We start from the raw sequence: 12783 nt of genomic DNA, 5'->3' as shown, positions 1-12783 counted from the left end.
AGGCTGTGTCTGTGAAGGGCTAGGCAGTAAATACTTCTGGCTTTGTAGGCCAAATGGTATTTGTCACAACTGCTCAGCTCTGCTGCCACAGTGCAGAAGCCACCCTAGACAGACAGACCTGGCTGCGTGCCAATAAAGCTTTATTTTTCAAGAACACGTTGTGGGCTGGGTTGGCCCAAGGGCCTAGTTTGCTGACCCCTGCTGTGATGGGCCGGATGTGGCTTTGAGTGGTCAGGGGAGGCCTCTCTAGGGAGAAGGGGATGTTTAAACCCAAGGTCTGGATGATGGGGAGAGGCCAGCCTCACAGAAACCGCGAAGGGGCCCCTGAGAATGGGAGTGAACTTGAACTTGGCCTGTACAAGAAACAGATGCAGGTCAGCAAGCGAGACTGGAGAAGAAGGCAGTGGCTAGTGTGGGGTAGACGGGCAGGGCCGGGCCACCCTCCTTTGAAGAGTTCAGGGGCCGTGTGGAGTGCTGAGGGGGCGGGGAGCACGGGCAGGGCTGGCGGGATCCCATCTGCACTTCTGGATGCTCCGGCTCCCGGTGGGGACCAGGGATGGGGCCTTGCAGTCGTCGGACCAAAGGCACCTGGGCTGGGCCCAGGCAGCCACGGAGGCGCTGGTGGATTCGGCAGGCAGTGGACGTTGGATCCACAAGCCTGGTAGGTGAGTGAGAGGCGGGGGCACAGGAAAGCAGAACAGCCACAGCGAGGGGACCAGGAGGTCTGAGCAGAGCTGCGTGTGGACGTGGCCGGCGTCTGAGCCAGGGCTCAGGGAGGAGACCAGGGCCGGGCCGCCGTTTGGAGTCAGGCACACGTGGAGGACTTTCAGAGCCGTGGTGGGGCTTAGCGGAGGTCACCGAGGGAGGGCACGTTGAGGCGCCCCCCTGCCTCTGGTCTCAGCGACGTGAGCCCATCTCCCAGAGAGTAAGGTTTTAGAAACTGCAACAGGAGCCCATTCAGTTTTCCATCTTTTCCTGAGTGATCCGGGGGCGTTCTGTTCTACCCTAGTGAGTCCTTGAGAAGGAAGCCAGGCTGTGACTTTCTCCACCAGCTAACAGGACACCCAGGGGTCAGGGGAGTGCCTGGAAGCCCGCAGGCGTGCACTGGGCAGCATGGGGCACCTGTGCCGGCCTTCCCCGCACCCTGCAACCCGCTGGCCTCCCTCCCCGCAGAGCTGCACGGCAAGCTGCAGTCCTCCGAGGCTGAGGTGAGGAGCAGGTGCGAGGAGCTGAGCAGTGTCCACGGGCAGCTGGACGAGGCCAAGGCGCAAAACTCGCAGCTCACGGAGAGGATCCGCTCCATCGAGGCCCTGCTGGAGGCGAGCCAGGCCCGGGATGCCCAGGTCAGCTGCACCTCCTCCTGGGAGCGCCCCCACCCACCCCACAGGGGCCCTGCCCTGATGACCTGTCATGCGAGGTGGTCTCGTGGTGACCTCAGGGCTCTGTCTCTCGTTCCAGGCCAGCCGAGAGGAGGCCAACCAGCAGCAGGCCCGGTAAGAGGAGGCAGGGGCCGTGGCCTGGGTGCGGGGGTCCCAGGGAGGAGCCCTCTGAGACGCCCTGCCTTTCCCCATCCCTCCAGTGACCTCGAGGACGAGGACAGGCTGGGCAGGGAAGAGGGCACCTTGCAGGGAGCTCCTGCTTCGAGGAGCGAGGCTGTGGGGAGAGTGGCTGCGCCTCGGCAGGGGGATGGGCCTCGCTGTCCATCCGTCCATCCATGCATCCATCCATCCTTCTCTCCCCGGGAAGGACCGGCTGGTCAGGGTGTTCTCTCCACGTCACAGGGCGAGGGAATTTAGGAGCTGAAGTTGTAACCCAAACGGGAAAGTGGTTACGTGCCCAGAGTGGAGAACTCGGGAGGATGCCCGGGCTTTTGCACAGATCTGGGATGCGGTGCGGTTCACAGCTGACCAGGTCGCAGGGTTGATGCTGGGTGACTTCAGTGGCCCAGCCCCAGGCCTGCTTGGACTGTGTGTTTGCTGTTGCTAAGATCTGGTGGGCTTCTCAGGCCAGGGGGCTGGGTACGTGTCCCTCAGCAGATGTCCATGAGCTTGGGGGGTGGCCCTGGCTGCCGTGGCTGGGGGTCCCCAGGGCAGCCACGTGGGGTTAAGCATGCAGGTGGTCGGTCATGTCCTGGGTCGTCCACTGACCAACCTCCCTTGTTCCGGCTGCTGCTGCCAGTGAGTCCCCTCCCCAGCGCCTCCCCAGGCCACAGCCCATGTTCCGTGGCCTTGGGCTCGGGTTTGGGGGCTGGGGAAGGAAGCCGGCCTCACGGCGGCCCCAAAGCATCTTGCTGGAGACTCAGAAGGAAACCCTCTCCGTGCACCTTCCCAGAAAGCTTTGCGCAAACTCTGTTTCTCACGGCACTTGCCAGGGTAGAGAGGTGTTTGTTAAGCGTTTTGCTTCTTGTATTTTACGATCAGCTTCTTGGACTGCACAGCTAATTGCTAGTTACCTAAGTCATGCTGCAAGCAGGGCTGATTCTAGCTTTTTGCATCATGTAGATGTTTGGCAGAATTAGGGTTTTTTAAAATTTCCTTCTCAGACTGTTTATCTGGAAGTTGCGTCTAGGCCAGGCCATCGTGTTCTGGGGTGGGGATGAGTGATCCGGCCCCAGATGTTCTGGAACTCGGGCCGTAGCTACCAAGGGGGGTGACTGTCAGCGTGTCCTTGCCACCGGCCTGCTGTGCCTTCTTCCTCGGGGCCTCGTGCCTTTGGGGGTGCTCTTGCAGGGGTGTGTGCGGGGCCAGCGCTGGTGCAGAATGCCAGCGGCTTAAGGAGAAACTGCGAGGGGTCCCACTGGAGCTTTGAGGGTGGGGTCAGGTCCTGTGGCCTGAAACCAACATCCAAGAAGTCGACAGCCGTCTTCAAGGCCACATGCAAACGGTACTTAGAATGAAAATGAGACGGTGCTCGGGGGCGTCAGAGCGGGCAGCGCACACAGCCTCGCTGAGGTTATTTGGTCCTCATGCACCTCCTTAGCGTGGTGTACTGCCGGCCCCTGGTGAGAAATACGAATGTGTCCCCCCCGGGGGCATCTTCAGACGGGCTTCCTCCTGCTCCCAGAGGGGCCCTGTTGTGTTGCTTCAAGTCGGCGTTGGCGGCTTCTGGATGTCAGCTTTTGTGCGACCCCGGGGCTTCCCTGTCCTAAACCTTAACGCAGAAGGTGACGTATTAAGTGTCCATTTGAAGCGTCTTCCTCAGAGCAGCCAGAGCAGTTCTAGAGCATCCACCCCTCGCTTTCCGGGTGATGGGGTGGACGGAGCCGCAGGGCCTCGAGTCCAGAGAGAAGTGTGAAAAGATGGCCCCCCCGGCCTGCCAGCCGCATGCATCTGGGGTCGTCTTGGGCTGATTCCCTGGAGCCCAGGCGCAGGACTGAGGGGGAGCCTTCGGGTCTCAGCAGAGTTAGGTTTTGGACACAGGACGGTCCCAGCGCCGAGAGCAGGGATGCAGTTGATGGGTGTGCCGGCCACGGTGCCACCCGAGCCTCCGGCCCCGGCGTCCTCCGAGGAGCCCCAGCCCAGTCTCGAGGGCAGCTGTGGCCGCAGGGAAGGGCCAGCCGACGCGTGCTGCGGGACAGAGTGGGACCAGGCTCAGTTTACCAGAAGAAAGAGCATCTGGAAACCTGACTGTCCACGGCGCGTCCACGCACTGGCCGTTGTGGCAGCTCTGACCGCTGCCGTCCCCGCAGCCAGTGCCACCAAGTGGGACAGCGCTGGCCTCTGGGCCCCCAGCCCTCAGGGGAGGGGCCACGGTGGCTGCTGGGGCTCCCCTGAAGCCTGTGCCGGCTTGGGGAGGGGACTGACCGTAGCCCCAGGCCCCACGGGTGTTCTGGGGCAGAGGAAGGGGCCCCGAGACAGGGCCTATGGCGGCCGTGGGCCCTCGGAGCCCGGCAGTGACGCCGCCATCCCCCCTCAGCCTCATGGAGTTGGAGTCGCAGGTGTGGTGTCTGGAGAAGGAGGCCACGGAGCTCAAGGAGGCAGTTGAGCAGCAAAAAGTGAAGAACAACGTGAGTGTCAAGGGGCCACCTGCCGTGTGGATGCGGAGGGGGCTCGGGGCCTCTCCTTGTCCCGTCCGGCTGCTCCCTGTGGTGGGGCTCGGGGGTCCTGACTCCCACTGGGTCGGCTTGGTCATGTGGTCACCTGGCGTGAGGAGGGGGCTGTAGGGCGCCTCCTCTGTGGTGGGCGCATGGGAACCTCGGCTGCGTCCCTCCGACCCGGGCCGTCCCCCCGGACCCCCCCCCAAGACACAACACACACAACCCCAAGACACACACACACACACACACACACACACACACACCCCAAGACACACACACACACACACACACACACACACACACACACCCCAAGACACACACACACACACACACACACACACACACACACACACACACACACACACACACACACACACACACACACACACACACACACACACACACACACACACACACACACACACACACACGGCCCCATTTGGTGGCAGACCCTCTTCCCACTGAAGAGCTGCCAGATCCCCGCCGCCCGCAGACGCATCTCCCTGAAAGGCGCCCGCAGGCCCCGGCCACCCGAGAGCAGCCTGGCGCCAGTGCTGCCCGGGGTGGCCTGTGAGGTCCAGAGACGGGTCGGAGAGGGCTCGCCCGCCCGGCGGACACCAGCCTGGCTGTTGACCGTCTCCCCTCTCCTCCCAGGACCTCCGAGAGAAGAACTGGAAGGCGATGGAGGCTCTGGCCTCGGCTGAGAGGGGCTGCGAGGAGAAGCTGCGGTCCCTGACCCAGGCCAAGGTCAGCATCGGCCTCGGGATCGCCTCCGTCTAGCAGCTCAGCAGACCACACAGACTGCGTGCAGGGCAGCCTCAGCCTCAGGGCATCTCAGAAGTCCACCCGGGGCCCGGCTGCTGCACATTCCTGCCCGCCCTCCTGCCTTCTCCCCGACATGCGGGGAGCGGCAAGCCCTTGTCTCCTGCTTCTCAGCTGGGCCTTTTGCCCTCGGAGGCCATGGGGGCCCCGAGCTGGGTCTGTTCATGGACTTCGCTCGTGTTAATTCTTCTCGCCTGACGTTTGTCTGCTTTCTCAGGCCCCCTGCGGTCCTGGCCCAGGGGCTCCGTGATTGAGCTTTGGGGGAAGGACAGTCTTTAGTAGCAAGCACTCAGGCCCAGGTCGGGGGAGCACGGGTGGGTCAGTGTCCAGGGCCCTGGCCGGGACATGGTCTGCAGCTGCAGCATGAGCAGGCGGGGCCTCACCACTGGCTTTGGCCAGGCCTGCCCTCCCTCTCCCTTTTGCTCCCCCTGCAACGCAGAATTACTGTCCTGTTATCATGAGCTTTGCAGCAACTTTCACAAGCCTCCCAGGAAGCCTGAGGCTGTGTCAGATGAGGCCTCCGAGAGGCGGAGCTGGGGAGCTTACACTTACACTCCCCAGGAGTGACCTGGGCGCCTGTCTGGCCTTTCTGTGGCAAATGCAGAAGCTGTGACCAGAGGTGTCACCTGACTTGTTTGTGGTCACACAGCCAGATGAAGACAGGGAGCTGGCCTCTGGGTCCTCAGCCCTTGCTTGGCATCCCATGACCCGGGCACCTGAATGGTGGTCACGAGGTCGGGGGCCCATAGCAGGCCACGGATCAGCAGGTGAGCGAGAAGGGTCGGCTTCTGAGACTCAAGTCTAGGCACGTGGTGCTGTGGTCAGGCTGGGCGTCCATCTGCCGGCCATCCATCCCCCCGCCACCGGCCCCAAGTCACACACACAGCCTCACTCCCGGCTCTAGTCCGGGAGCTCCTAGTGCCGTTCCAGGCCTCGGGCCCTTAGGGGCAGGCGGCAGGCTCAGCCTGCTGGGGACGGGTGACCAGATGGGACTTTCAGCCAGAAATCTGCACCGCCCCCCTGACCCCAGGGTGTGGGGACAGGCTATCTGTCCCCAGGGACAGTGCAGTCCTTCTCGGCTTTACTTATGGCTCCTTCCCGCTTTCTTGGGCTCCTTTTTCTTGCGTTGAGTGGGAGCATCAGGGGGGATGGAGGGGGCTCTGGCCAGCGCAGCTGCAGGGGGCCCAGGAGCTGTTGGAGAGCCGAGACCCCGACCTGCCTTATCCCCTCAGCACATGGCAGCCTTGATCCTCCCGCCCACAGGGTTGCAGGAGCTCCTGACCCTGGTGGCCACCCCTCTTCTCTGCGCTCCCTGCCCCCCATATGCACACGCTCAGAAAGAAGACCTGAGCCTGAGTGTCTGCTGGGAGGTGTCCGTGAACCTGCATGTCCCGTAGGGGGTGCTGCCATCCCTCTTCTTTAGAGCTGAGTTTGTTTAAAGTTGGCCAGGCCTGGGGTGGGGTGGCCGGAACTTGACTGCTAAGGTTAGACACACCCCCGCCCAGCCGGCCCCACGGAGCCACCATTGGTCTCCTCCGATCCTTGTCCCTCTCCTGAAGGGCTGGGGACATGTTCCTGGGGTGAAACCCCCGGGGCTGCCGTAAGCTCCATGGCTGACCACCCTCCCGCCCTCCCGCCCCGCCCCCAGGAGGAGTCGGAGAAGCAGCTCAGCCTGACGGAGGCCCAGACCAGGGAGGCCCTGCTGGCCCTGCTCCCGGGCCTCTCTGCCCCCACCCACCAGGTAGGAGGGGAGGCAGCTCTCGGGGGACCCCTGTGCGGGTGGGGGCACATCCCGCCCGACCTTGAACATTTTTGTCGCAGAATTACGCCGACTGGCTGCAGGAGCTCAAAGAGAAAGGCCCAGAGCTGCTGAAGCAGCCACCAGCGCACACGGAGCCCTCGGTGAGCACGGCCACTGTCACTCGCGCCCTGCCCTGTCTGCGGGATGGAGGGTGCCTGGAGCTGGCCATCGGATTTTGGCTCAGCAGGCCCCTGTCCTGCCCTCCACCCTCAGGACCTGGCTGCCAAGCTGAGGGAGGCGGAGGAGACGCAGAACAGCCTTCAGGCCGAGTGTGACCAGTACCGCAGCATCCTGGCCGAGACGGTGAGGCCTCTGTGACCTTGGGCAAGTCACTGCCCCTCTCTGGGCCCAGTTTCTTTGGCTGAATGGTGAAGGGGGTGAGCTCAGGTTGAAGGTCTGGGGCACAGTATGGGAAGGGATAGGACAGCGTTGGGCTTGAATCCGCTTTCCTGCGACTCCAGGGGCCATGCTCACTCAGCCTCCCTCTGCGATGGCCAGTCCTGGGTTCCCCGTCCTGGGCCGCTGAGGCCCACCTGGTGCAAACCCACCGGAGACGAGAGACCTGACAACCTTGTTCGCACACCGGCCGGGGGCCCCCCTCCGGAACTGTACCCCCTCCTCCCGCACGGCCGCCGCTCTGGGCTTTGAGCCGGGGGGTTGCGGGGAGCCACGGGGGTGTGGGGGGGGCCTCTCCAGGCCCTGCTCAGTGCCGTCCCCGCAGGAGGCCATGCTCAAAGCCCTGCAGAAGAGCGTGGAGGAGGAGGAACAGGTGTGGAAGGCCCGGGTGAGCGCCACGGAGGAGGAGCTCCAGAAGGTACCGCACGGCCCCCAGTCTCCCCAGGGCCCACCTTCCCTCGGAACCCAAACTCCACTCCCTCAGAATGCCATACAATTCAGGGGAAACGCCCACCGGGTTATCTGGGTCACTTGGGAGTCACATTTGCTGGGTTTTGGTGATGCCACAAACAGTGTCATTGTGGAATGACCGACAGCTGAGTCCCGGTCTCAAGGAGACCCCCCCCCCAGCCCCACCCCCAAGGAAGAGAGTGCTGGTCATACCTGGGGGTGGGGGGGGGGCGGGGGCACCACAGGGCTTCCCGGGAGGTGGGGTGCATCCCAGGATGGACCCCCGGGGCTCGTGCTTGACGGCGCTCCCCCTTCTTGCTTTGTAGTCGCGGGTCACAGTGAAGCATCTCGAAGAGACTGTCGGGAAGCTGAAAGGGGAACTTGAAAGTGCCGATCAGGTGCGTGCGGGCGCCGTCCGGAGGCCTGCCATCCTGCTACAGAGGCTCCTCTAGCGGCTTTCCTTCCCCGACCGCACGTCCCTGCTTGTCCTTAATGAGCCGTTACGACCTCGGGGTGGCTGGGCCCCAGTGCACCATGGCTTCTGCCGTGGCCTCATGAACCGTGGGAGGGTTGCCGGGTGGCCCTGCTGCACTCTGCACCCTCCTTGCAAGTAAACCTAAAAGCTGCTGAGGTCTGAGAACACGTGCGGCCCCAGGGTGCGTCTTCAGGAGGTGTTGGGCCTGGGGGGCACCCCCCTGCATGGCCTCAGTTGGCTCGTAGCCATCAGGCCACGGGGGCCCCTCTCAGCCCTTGTCCCAGGGCCTGGTGGCCCCAGCGCCCTGTCCCCGTGGCTCGTGCCCTCCCACTGGCCGGCTCGAGGCTCCTGATGTGTGTTGTGTCCAGGTGAGGGAGCACACGTCACATCTGGAGGCCGAGCTGGAGAAGCACATGGCGGCCGCGAGCGCCGAGTGCCAGAACTACGCCACGGAGGTGGCAGGGGTGAGTGTCCCGGCGCAGGTGGGCCTGGTGGGGGCCCTGCGGCCAGGGCAGGGGGCAGCCAGGTCAGCCTGGCAGCGAGAGGATCTCTCTACCCGGTGTGGAGACACCATCTCTGCGGGGAAGGCATTTAAATCTCAGTGTTTTCTGATTCGGGGAGCAGAGAACACAAGCCTGGCACCCCCGATCCTGGTTCGATCTCCGACTTCTGGCCTCGCTTTGCAAAAGACAATCCACAAACATTTGTGCAGGCCTGAGACTAGCGTGTACTGAAGGCGATCCTTCCTTCGTCTTCAAAAAAGAGCAGAAGCTCCTGGGGGCCTGCGCCCACCCCTCCCCCACGCCCCACAGGCTCTCCGGGTGGCGTATGTGGATGTGCTTGGTTGGGTGTGAGGTGCTGACTCACTGGAACTGGCTCTCTCTCCTTTTCTCCCACCACCCGGGTCTGTTTTCTGTCCAAGTTGAGGCAGCTTTTATTAGAATCTCAGTCTCAGCTGGATGCAGCCAAGAGTGAAGCCCAGAAACAAAGCGACGAGCTTGCCCTGGTGAGTGAACTGGTGTGGCCGGCATGTGCCCTGGGGTTGGGTGTGTGTGTTTCTGCATCCCGTCAAAGGGGACGTGCGCCGGTCTGTGCTGGGCCCGGTGTGGACGGCCCCTCACACGTTTGCTCCACGCTGCACACTGGGCCTGTGGCTGCCGGGACCACGGGGCTCCAGGTCTGCGCTGGGAGCTCTGGGGGGGTCCTTCTGCCCCGTGGCCTTCTGTGGGACTAGGGTCCTTCTTGTGGGACTAGGGTCCTTCCTCACCCAGCAGTGGCTCAGGTCAGGTCAGTCAGATCTGCAGTGTGCAGGGCAGCCTGCTCCACGCTGGGCGGTACCAGGTGACCTGTCTGCAGCTGCGCAGGGCTCCCGGCCACGCGGGAGCCTCTGGTTCTTCCGGTTTTCAGCCTTGATGTGTGACTCTGGTCCGCGCTCCTTGGCCAGGTCAGCCTGGCCTTGTAGCGGCGGGGGGGCGGCCCACTGGTTCCAGTACCAGGCCGTGAGGCCAGACACAGTCCGTGTGATCTGCACGGTCTTTCATTAAATCATGAGTTGGCTGTTAACACTGAGCCACCGGCGTGGGGGGGTGGGGGGAGCGGGCGCGGGGCGCTGTGTGTGTGTGAAAAACGTACGTGTCTGGCTTTCTGCGAGGAGACCCCAGGTCTGGTCCGGGGGGCTGGCGTTCCCAAAGCAGCACCCACTGAGCAGCCCCCTCGCTGGGTGCACGCTCTGGCTCCCCGGGTGCCCCCTCTGGTCGTTCGGGCCTGACCGGGGACCATCGCCCCCGAGGGCAGGTGCCGAGTCTGAGGGCCATTCTCCAAAGCCATGTCCAAGCCAGGCCTGGGCCACATGCAGAGGACACGCCCCGAGTTTCTCCTCGTCACTGGCCTCTGCGGTCTGGTGTTGACTTTTGGGGCTGTTGGCAGGAGGAAAGGACCTGGAGGGTGAAGCCCCACACACTTGGGGCGCCCCTCATGGGGCAGCTCTGTCAGGGCCCCCCCCAGATCCCCGCTGGGAACCTTCACCCAAGCTTTGTGGGTGACACTGCTGCCCCTTCAGACTTGAGGTTCAGAGGTCTGGGGCTTAGGCCCCCCAGCAGTGGAGCTCAGGGGTGAGGGGACCTTATGAGGTAAGAGTGTCAGCTTGTCGGGGACCCCACAAAAGGCCCTGACGGGGGACCGCACCCAGGAGGGTAGCGGGAGGCAGGCGGCAGTGTCTGCGCCGAGCCCACCGGCCGCCTGCCGTTCTTCAGATTCCGTAGCCCCGCGCATACCACATCCTTTGGGGGTCACCTGGCTCCCGGCGCGGGGGTCTCTGCGCCGCTGGCCTTGCCACAGAGTGCATGTGGGGTCAGCCCGGGCCCCTTGCGGGCCCCTCGGCCACAGTTTGGCTCGGGTGAGGGCTCGTGGCGCTGGCTCTCCTGCCCCAGGGAACCTGCACGGGAGCCAACACAGGCCACAGTTGTCAGAGCAGGTCCCCCGTGGGCTTTGGCTGCTGAGAGCATCTGCCGTCCTCCTGCGGGGTGCATCCAGCTATGTCAGGCACAAACCCACCCTCCCTGTTCCAGGTCAGGCAGCAGTTGAGTGAGATGAAGAGCCACGTAGAGGATGGTGACGTAGCCGGGTCCCCGGCTGCCCCCCCAGAGGCCCCCTCAGCAGAGCAGGACCCCATCGAGGTTAGGGTGGTGAGCCCGTCCCCCGGTGTCCATCACTGACCGCCGTGTGGGCCCTTCCACCCAGCTGGAGGGCAGGGACGGCAGCCTCTGCTCTGGCTAAACTCCGGCCACTCGCAGCTCCCGGCCCCACTGCCCAGATGCCCGACTCCTCAGGACGCCAGAGTGGGAGGGGGGCGGGGGCTGGGGCATCACTGGTGGGGCCCTTGCCATCCAGACCCCTGATGTGGGCGGCAGCCGCCCAGAGCCTCGCCGGGGTGGGAAGGCCGCCAGGGCTCGTGCGGTGCCTAGGCTCCTCTGTCCTGGGGTCTCAGCAGAGGGGCTGCGTCTGCGTCTCTTCTCAGCCATACCAGCTTCCGTTCCCAGGGGTCGGGGCCCTGCCTCCCCCAGGGGGGCTTCAGGCACACAGGCCTCCCCGCTCGCTTGTCCCAGGCAGGGCAGGGTCGAGGGGGCCCTGGGCACAGCCAGAAGATGTGGCCGCAGGTGTCAGGCTGCCCAGAGCCCTGGGTACCCAGGAGGGTCTGCCCCAGGTTCCGAGCATGTTTGCGGTGTTTGCATGCAGCTGAAGATGCAGCTGGAGCGGACGGAAGCCATCCTGGAGGACGAGCAGACGCAGCGGCAGAAGCTCACAGCTGAGTTCGAGGAGGTCAGGCTGCCCCGTGCCGTCGGGGCTTCTCTGGGTCAGGGCGGCGGGTCTAGGGGGTTGAGCCGCGTCCCACCCCAGGGGGTGTCGCTGCGCCATCGTCACCCGCCTCCTGTCCACATGGGGCCTGACCCGCTGCCCCGCTCTGTCCAGGCTCAGCTCGTGTCGAGTCGTCTGCAGGGGGAGTTGGAGAAGCTCCGCTGCAGCAGCGCCCTCGGGTCCTCAGAGGCGGAGGAGGCCACGCGGCTCAAGGTACAAGGTTCCCCGTTGTCACCCCCGGAGGCCCCTCGGGCAGCGTCCAGCCTAATTTGGAGGTTGGCGAGGTCGGGGGGGGATCCCTAAGTGTCCAGTGTCACAGCTGGACGTCACCAGTGTGACGATTTAAATCGAGTAGAACTGAAGCTGAGCTCCTCCGTCACCCTGGCCACAGGGCAGGTGCTCAGCAACCAGTGCCCGACACTGAAGCACAGCCCTGTGACCCGCAGGCCGCGTCCTCACACCCTCGGCCCCACGTGCGCAGCCAGGTGGCCTTCCTGCTGTGCGTCACGTGAAGGCTGATCCCCTTCAACCCTCTGACCCACAGGAGAGACTAGAAAAGGAGAAGAAATTAACCAGTGACCTGGGACGCGCTGCCACCAAACTACAGGAGCTTTTGAAGACGACCCAGGAGCAGCTGGCAAAGGAGAAAGACACGGTGAAGAAGCTGCAGGAGCAGCTGGACAGACCAGTGAGTGCCGCCGGCCATCCCCTCGGGGGTTGGGCAGGGCTGGGCGCCCCGGGATGCCTGAAAGCTGTCCTCTGCCCCGCCAAGCCCTCGGGTGCCTCCTCCAGCCCCAGGGGCCTCTCAAGGTGGAAGGTGGTAGGTAGGGTGGTGTAGGGACGAGGCCCCTAGGCCCAGCCTGCCCCTCCCCCGCCCTCTGTTCACAGGAGGCCGGCAGCAGCAGCTCGAAGGAGGGAACATCTGTCTGAGCTTCCTGCGGAAAAAAAAGTCACTGTTCAACTTACCAAAATGCCTTACACATTCCTGACCAATAAACAAACCAACACAGCGTTATCTGGGCCCAACTTGGGTAGCTCTGAGAAGCCATAGAGACGAGAGTCTCTTAGCACCAGAAGTAGCTCTTCCAGACCCCAGTTTGTAAAAGAATCTTTGTCACATTCGATAAACACTATTCCCTAGGACCGGCCCTGGACCACCGGCCAGCAGACGCCAAAGCCCTCAGCAGCTGTGTGACAGACCTGGGTGTGTGCTAGGGGGCCGGGACCTTGGGGTGTGTATGTCAATCAGTCAGTGCAATTGTTGTGTCTTTTGTGGGGTTGGCGGTCGGGCGATGGGCGGTCCAGGTGGTGAGTCCTGAAGGCTGCAGCGCAGACTGTAGGGTCACAGCCAGCGAGGCAGCAGTTCTCACCCCTGGAAGAAGTTGCCACCACAACTGACGTGTGACCTCCTGGGTGTTGATGCCATTAAAACCCGCGTGTCGCCCGGCA

At 63.7% G+C, this 12783-nt stretch overlaps 1 protein-coding gene across 3 annotated transcripts in view; it reads left to right on the top strand.

Annotated features, from left to right (window-relative positions):
* The window catches only part of RRBP1 (ribosome binding protein 1), a 58963-nt gene extending 46180 nt beyond the window's left edge, over positions 1-12783 (top strand). Inside the window, exons 9-24 of one of the 3 annotated variants that reach the window (XM_082670133.1) lie at positions 1174-1343; positions 1459-1493; positions 3916-4006; positions 4691-4783; positions 6507-6599; positions 6680-6760; positions 6873-6962; positions 7381-7473; positions 7832-7903; positions 8349-8444; positions 8903-8986; positions 10548-10655; positions 11215-11298; positions 11449-11547; positions 11879-12022; positions 12223-12783. In XM_082670133.1, the coding sequence (XP_082526259.1) occupies positions 1174-1343; positions 1459-1493; positions 3916-4006; positions 4691-4783; positions 6507-6599; positions 6680-6760; positions 6873-6962; positions 7381-7473; positions 7832-7903; positions 8349-8444; positions 8903-8986; positions 10548-10655; positions 11215-11298; positions 11449-11547; positions 11879-12022; positions 12223-12264 (1475 nt within the window). In that variant the 3' untranslated portion in view covers positions 12265-12783. Of the gene's footprint in view, positions 1-1173; positions 1344-1458; positions 1494-3915; positions 4007-4690; positions 4784-6506; positions 6600-6679; positions 6761-6872; positions 6963-7380; positions 7474-7831; positions 7904-8348; positions 8445-8902; positions 8987-10547; positions 10656-11214; positions 11299-11448; positions 11548-11878; positions 12023-12222 lie in introns of those variants that run through there. The other 2 variants (XM_082670134.1, XR_014297691.1) reach the window with 2 other exon arrangements.

This window comes from Grampus griseus (genome assembly GCF_964374135.1).
Source record: "Grampus griseus genome assembly, chromosome: 14".
Taxonomy (NCBI): domain Eukaryota; kingdom Metazoa; phylum Chordata; class Mammalia; order Artiodactyla; family Delphinidae; genus Grampus; species Grampus griseus.
The sequence above is the reverse complement of the archived record's forward strand: the minus strand, read 5'-3'. Positions and strand labels throughout refer to the sequence as shown.